This window comes from Gossypium arboreum, chromosome 10 (genome assembly GCF_025698485.1).
Source record: "Gossypium arboreum isolate Shixiya-1 chromosome 10, ASM2569848v2, whole genome shotgun sequence".
NCBI classification, from domain to species: Eukaryota; Viridiplantae; Streptophyta; class Magnoliopsida; order Malvales; family Malvaceae; genus Gossypium; species Gossypium arboreum.
In genome coordinates this window covers 10653673-10660625 of record NC_069079.1, presented here as the reverse complement: position 1 = coordinate 10660625, position 6953 = coordinate 10653673, and the positions used below count along the sequence as shown (strand labels likewise).

General features: G+C 32.6%; 1 protein-coding gene across 1 annotated transcript; it reads right to left on the bottom strand.

Moving 5' to 3' along the window:
• Positions 1-721: 721 nt before the first annotated feature.
• LOC108487624 (uncharacterized) lies at positions 722-2308 on the bottom strand. The gene is made up of 2 exons (XM_017792008.2): positions 2083-2308; positions 722-1081 (listed from the first exon to the last, which is right to left on the bottom strand). The coding sequence occupies exons 1-2, from the start codon at positions 2291-2293 to the stop codon at positions 936-938; spliced, it is 357 nt and encodes a 118-aa protein (XP_017647497.1). The 5' UTR covers positions 2294-2308; the 3' UTR covers positions 722-935.
• Between the last annotated feature and the right edge of the window lie 4645 nt (positions 2309-6953).

Sequence of the window (6953 nt, the reverse complement as noted above, 5' to 3'; positions counted from 1 at the left end):
AACATAGACAAAGTGCAGGAATTGAAAAAGAATAATATAATCTGTTAGAGGCTTTAATATACAAAATCACTGCAAAACATAGGTTATCAATCTTTGTATCATAAAGCGAACCCACACCCTTGTTAAGAAATGCCCTTATGTCATAATTCATGACCTCGTTCGCTAATCAATAATCCAACAAATAAAAGATATAAAACCTCAATCATAATCTAATTGGCTAGCATCTAAACCATGCACTGAAGGGAACGATTAGTGATAAACATGCAATTCATGCATTCAAAACGTGGCTGACTGGCAGTATCAAATTACTCTAATGATATCTAATTAGGAACTAGATAAAAAAGAGTACCTATGAATGTAGGCAAGAAAAAAAGCAAGTTAAAGGTGTGTTGTGACACCATAGAGTAATTGCAAGAAAGTGTCATTACTAGAGTAGTAATTACACCCTCTTGTAATTACAAAGAATTATAATTCTCTATATGTGTTTTGGCTAGTAGAGTGTAACTACATCTTAAAGAAAAAAAAAAGCTAAAGAAGTATGAAAGTCATCAAGACTAATTACTTGCATAATTCCTCCAATTCTCAGCACCTCGTAAGAAATGGAGCAAGTAATTAGGGTGCTACAATTATACTCAATTCGATGGGACTCACTAATTACAATAATTACCTATACATACCAAACATAGGTAATTAGAAACGATTACATTGTGTGGCATCTCACTTTTATCTACCTCTCAGAAGGTAAATGAAAAACCTTGATATTTGATTCCATAAGATGTTACAAGAATATGTTTCCCTAATATAAGAAAAGCTAATTGGAAATGAAAGAAAACAAAGTACAAGTTCTTTACCTATATTTTAATTTTCTTCCAGTATTTCTAGTACTAATCTATCTGAGTCTGATATTTATATACAGAACCAAATTTCTTACTAGGTTATCTTCTAAATCGAGATCCTTTGTTAGGTTTACCAGTATTCCTCCCATCCCATGAAGAAGACCAGAAAAACAGAGACATCCAGAAAAGAACAGCAAAGAAGATCCGTGCACGATCCTGAAATCTAGACAACTTTCCCTCTAACCCTGTTCCACAGACAAAAGAATCATAAGAATACCAGAACTGGTTGCCTTCAAAGCAGTTTCAATGGAATCTTGACTTCAAATACAACAAGCAAACAAGAAAGTCAAATTTAGCTAAGGAAAAAAATATGGGTCTTTTAATACCGCCCTTTGGTCGCATTACATTGTCATGACAGATATTTCTGATATCTATTACCAAAAATCACCATCTCCATAGCAACTTTCAAATTGGTACACACATTCGTGATCCCATTAACATATAATTTATTATAAAAATCATCGAATAAAAGAAACAAATCACAAGCTTCAAATTTTACTTATGAGAACACAAAACTATATAAAAATTCCCAAAAGAAAAGTTTTACATTTAATAAATCGTATTTCGTTCCTACTAAGGAAACAAAGAAGACTGCCCTATGGAATTGTGAATTGGTTCTAGTTTTCAATCCTCGAACCAGACCAATCCGCATTCCAAGTAACATTGGTTCTAAACAGTTGCTTTTACTCTTATGATGCATTAACGGATGATGTCTAAAATTAAGCACCAGTTCTTGTTAAAAAATACACTACTAATCTACTATGTGCACTTGGGTGTTAATTATGGAAAACAACAACAAACAAAACACTCATCCACTTTTGAAGAGCCAGAAATGTTACTGGTAATCTAAAATTTTTCTTTTCCTTTTTTGATTCTTAATCCAGAAAAAAAGAAAATAAAGAGAGAACGAAAATATTAATTGCTACACTAAGCTTCTGAACTTACAACTAAAATATTTGCAATTTCAAGACTAAATTTTAAAGGAAAAAGAAAAGAAAACAACTTGACAACTAGATAGGAAAGACAATTTATGAGCAGAAAATATCCAAAGTCTAAAATTTCCATAATTATTCAAACACGCAAGAAAAAATCAAAGAAATTAATCCAAATCCAACTCCAATCGCATGAACACACAATCAGCAAACGTTAAAAAAAGAAAAAAGAAAAGAGAGAAAAAGGTGGAAACCCGGGGGGTCAGAGTCAGGCGGAGAAGGTGGAGGGGAGCCGGCAGAGAGACAACGTGGAGGGCGGGTAGGGGAAAAGGAACGGAGGCTGACGGGAAGGGAGGGAGAGAGGGGATGAAACCTGGGGGGAAAGATCAAAGATTTGGAAAAGGAATAAGAGTGGTGGGGTGAAGGTGCGAAAGGGGTAAGCATTTCCATTTTTCTGGTATCCATGCAACCAACTCACTTAAACTCCCCAAATTATCGTTTATATAGTTGTGGGCTTGGACTATATGGCTAATTTCATTTTTCTCATCTGACATTGGGCCTACCAATTTGGTACTCTCGTTTTGGTGGGAGTTTTAATTTTTAAAGATTTTTTTTTTTTAGTCAATAAAGTTTTAAATTAAAGGAGGGGTTGATTTGATTCAATTAAATGGCTCACAAGATTTTAGATCGTGAGTGAAAATTTACATAAACACACAAGATATTTTTAACAATATGACACAAATTTAATTTAATTGATATCAATATTATTATAAGTGTAGAAAATATGAATCTAAATATACTAAATATGTTTATCCATTTATTTAAAGATTGGAAAATGATTATGCTTAGTTTTATAGATTTGTTGAAATACTTTTACTAATGTTTTTATTTAAATTATAATGTATTTATTCCATCTAATCATTCATATCTTAATTCATATATATATATATATATATATATCTGGTAATATTGGATTAACATAAGAAATTTATAATCTTTTCACAATCTGAAAAAAGATTCTTAGTATAATAATTAAAATTCCAAATTTTATTTTGAAAGTGATTGATTTATTAATTTTAATTAAAATTTGATATCATCAATAATTTATTTGAATTTAAGTTATTCAAATCTTAAATTCATTAATGAAATTTTGGCTTGATTTAAAACTTTGAATTTTTAGAAATTTTAAAATTTCAAGTTCAAGTAATACATACATAAATCATATGTGAGTAAATTAATTTGAGTTAAATTAGTTTCATCCATGTAAAGCTTCAATAATTTATTTAAATTTATTTGTATTCAACTTATTCAATCTTCATTTCACCATTAAGGCCTTGAAGGACACATAATCAACAACTCAAACAATGCTGACCTTTACGTTGACTCAGCCTGAAAAGAGGTTTAGTTGGACCATTTGCCAGGATCAGAAGAGTACCAACCCTTCATTCCCTTCAAAAAGGCTAGCTATCCGCTTTAATGGTGAACATTCTTTTAAGTGTAAACACACCTTCAAAACAATAAGGGATCTACTTGAGTATAACAACCATCTATTAATTGAATAACATATTTAGTACATGCTTTAGTACATTTGAATAACATATTTAGTACATGCTTTTTAGAACATGCTTTATACAAAGAAGAATAGCGGCAACTACTGCTAACAGATTCTAAACAGACTAACTTCTAAGCAAACTAACTACTCCAATTGACACTCAGTTACTCTAATATTCACCCATCACCCACGTCTTGTAACACCAAGTTTGCTCCGCAATTGAAAAAAATGTGGAGGATACGGCTTGGTAAGTATGTCAGCAGCTTGATCAAGCGCTGGAACTTCACCTACAATAAGTCTCCCATAAGCAACTTTCTCACAAACAAAGAACAAATCAAGCTCAATGTGTTTGAATTTCAAATAAAGAACTGGATTGGCTAAAACAGCAATGGCATGTGAATTGTCATACCAAATAACAAATTTGTCGTTCGAAACCATGCAAAGCTCACTCAACAATAACTCAAGCCATGTAAGATCAGCAGTAGCAACAATACTCTTATATTCGGCCTTTGTTATCATCGAGACATAACTTGCTGCTTTTTAGAACACCAAGAGACGAGATTACCATAAAAAAACACACAATACCCAGTTGTGGATCGACGATCATCAAAATCGAGACCCCAATTCCCATCAGCATATACAACCAAAGATAACTTGTCAAATCAATAGTGTCATAAAGATAACGCAAAATTTGTTTAGCTGCAACATAATGAACATCAGTTGGGGCATGCATGAACTGACAAATGCGGTTGACAACATAAGTAATGTCAGGATGAGTGAGAACCACATATTGTAATGCCCCAGCAATACTTTGATACTCATGTAGATTTTCAAGTGATCCTTCCATATGTTTAGACAACTAACAAGAACTAACTATAGGCATAGAACCTCCTTTTGCATTCTCTATATGGCATCGCTTTAACAAATTAAGCACATACTTCCACTGGCTTAGATGTAGCCCACCACTATCAAGATGAGCAACTTTAGTGCCTAAGAAATAATGAAGATGTCTTATATCTTTGAGTGAAAACTCAATATACAACATACTAATAAACTCATCAATTTTTGTATCTGAGTTACCAGTAATGATTATATTATCCACATAAACCAATACATACATACGACATGTGTCGGTAACCCGAAAAAATAAAGAAGCATCAGATTTAGAAAACACAAACCCGGTGGAAATAAGAAATGTCTTCAACTTGTCAAACCACGCTCTTAGAGCCTATCATAACCCATACAAAACTTTATTCAAACAACAAACAAGTTGCTGACCATTAGCATCCTTTTGAACATAATCGGAAGGTTGTTGCATGTATATCTCTTCAGTTAAATCACCATTAAGAAAAGTGTTGTTCACATCCACTTAACACAAGTACTAGCTATTTTTAACAACAACAAAAAGAATAGTACGAATCGTAGTCAGTTTAACCATAGGACTAAATGTTTCCCAAAAATTTTAGCCAAGAACTTGATAACATCCTTTTCCAACTAATCTCCCCTTTCGTCGAGCCACGGTACCATCAAGATTATATTTCACCTTAAATATCCACTTATAGCAAATAGCTTTGCGACCCGAAGATAATGGAACTAAAGCCCAAGTATTGTTGCAGATTAAGGCATCATATTCCTTGTAAGCAACTTTCCTCTATCCATTACTAACAAAGGCCTCTTTAATATTGTGAGGTTCACGTTCATCAAGCTCAACAGTCAAGACCTTTGGTTTAAAAACACCTACTATTGACCAGGTAAACATAGGATGAGTATTAATGGGAGGAACCAGGGGTAGTGAAAAAATAGCATCATCATGAATAACAAGAGTTGGAACTCTAGGTGTAGGTGAACACGAACTAAACCCATCATTATGTGCAATACCACCAATCTCTGTAAATGGACTAGTAGATGAAGAAGAAGCAAGAGAACACCCTGATGACTGATTAAGACATGTAATAAGAGATGCTAAAACTTGAGTACCCAAATGAGATGATGAGACACTATGCAACTTGGGTATAGAACGAGGGTATACCACAGGAACACATATGGTAACATGATCCGAATCTGAAGGTGAACAACTAGTACTAGTTGACGGTGCAAACAAAAATCAATTCTGTTAGCTCGATAATTCAATTCGAAATCACCAAGAAGGGAGGTAAATTGGCCTCTTAAAAATTTTTGGTTGCCAAGAAAAGCATAAAGACAATGAAAACTTTAATTTATAGTGGTTCGGCCCTAATTACCTACTCCACTACCTTAGCTTTCAACAACTAAGGATTTTCCCAAATTCACCAATTTAATAACCTTGGAAAACAAGGTTTAACCTTACAATCTCCCTTAAAATTTCTAGCCAAAATCTTAATATTGCAATTACTTTAAGGTTTTTACCCAAACCTTAAGACTCAACCCCTTTAAACAGTAAATACAAATAGTAAACTAAGAAGTAATCCTTACAAGATTAAAATGTTTTCCAATTAAGCACAAATAAACAAGAACACACTTAAGCTAAAGAATAAAAATGAAGGCTCACAAGTATGTACAAGAAATATATGAAAGCATTAAGCATTAAGGTTATATTGATTAAACTTTTGGTTTGATTATCTCTTTTGTTGTTATAGGACCTTTGGAAGATGATATTTATACCCTCTAATTTATTTCCAACCATTGTGGTTGTTGGAAACATGAATAGAGTCGTTGGGATGAAAATATCAAATCATTAAATTTATATGCTATCATTAAATTTCATGTTTGATTCAATGATTGTTAAAGTTAGTTTACAATGATACCGAATACAATTTATCAATACCTGGTAAAAGGTATCGATACTTTTTGAAAAGGTATTGATATTCTGAAAACTATCGATACTTGATACTTTTTGGCTTGGAGCAATACTGACTTGTTTTAAAATAGTTTTAACTTGATTGAAAATGTTTACCTCAATGAAACCATTTTAACTTGATTTTATCATTTTTTTTAAATTTGTTCAACTTTAAATTTTATTCAAAAACATTTTAATTTGTTGTATCAAAACATATTATCAAATAAAGTTAGGTATAATAGATTTTCATCAAACACCAAATGACGTGAAACAAACACCTAGCCATCAGTAGCAAGACATTGATAACCCTTGTGTTGTGGACTATATCCAAGAAATGTGCACGGATGAGATCGGAACTCCAACTTGTGACGATTAAATAGTCATAAGTACGGGTAACAACAACACAAAAACACCTGAAGATAAGCGTTATCAGGATGAATACCATGAAGAACCAAGTAAGGTAACTGATTTTTTAGAATCAGAATAGCCAAACGGTTAATCAAATGAAAAACACAAGAAAAAACATACCCCTAATACTTCATTAGCAAGTGAGTCAGAGTAAGTAATGTAAAACTAACCTCAACTACATGACGATGCTTTCATTCAACAATATCATTATGTTCTGACGTGTGCAAACAAGTGACGCAATGAATGATACTATGTTGAGCAATATAAGAAGTGAAAGGCTAAAATTCACCACCCCAGTCACTCTGAAATTGCTTGGTTTCTTTATGAAATTTCACCTTAACAAACTTCTA

Coding starts and splice junctions, on each gene's coding strand:
- LOC108487624 (XM_017792008.2), bottom strand. CDS start 2,293: ATGGATACCAGAAAAATGGAAATGCTTACCCCTTTCGCACCTTCACCC. Junction 1,082..2,082: donor GCCTGACTCTGACCCCCCGG/GTTTCCACCTTT, acceptor TCTGTGGAACAG/GGTTAGAGGGAAAGTTGTCT.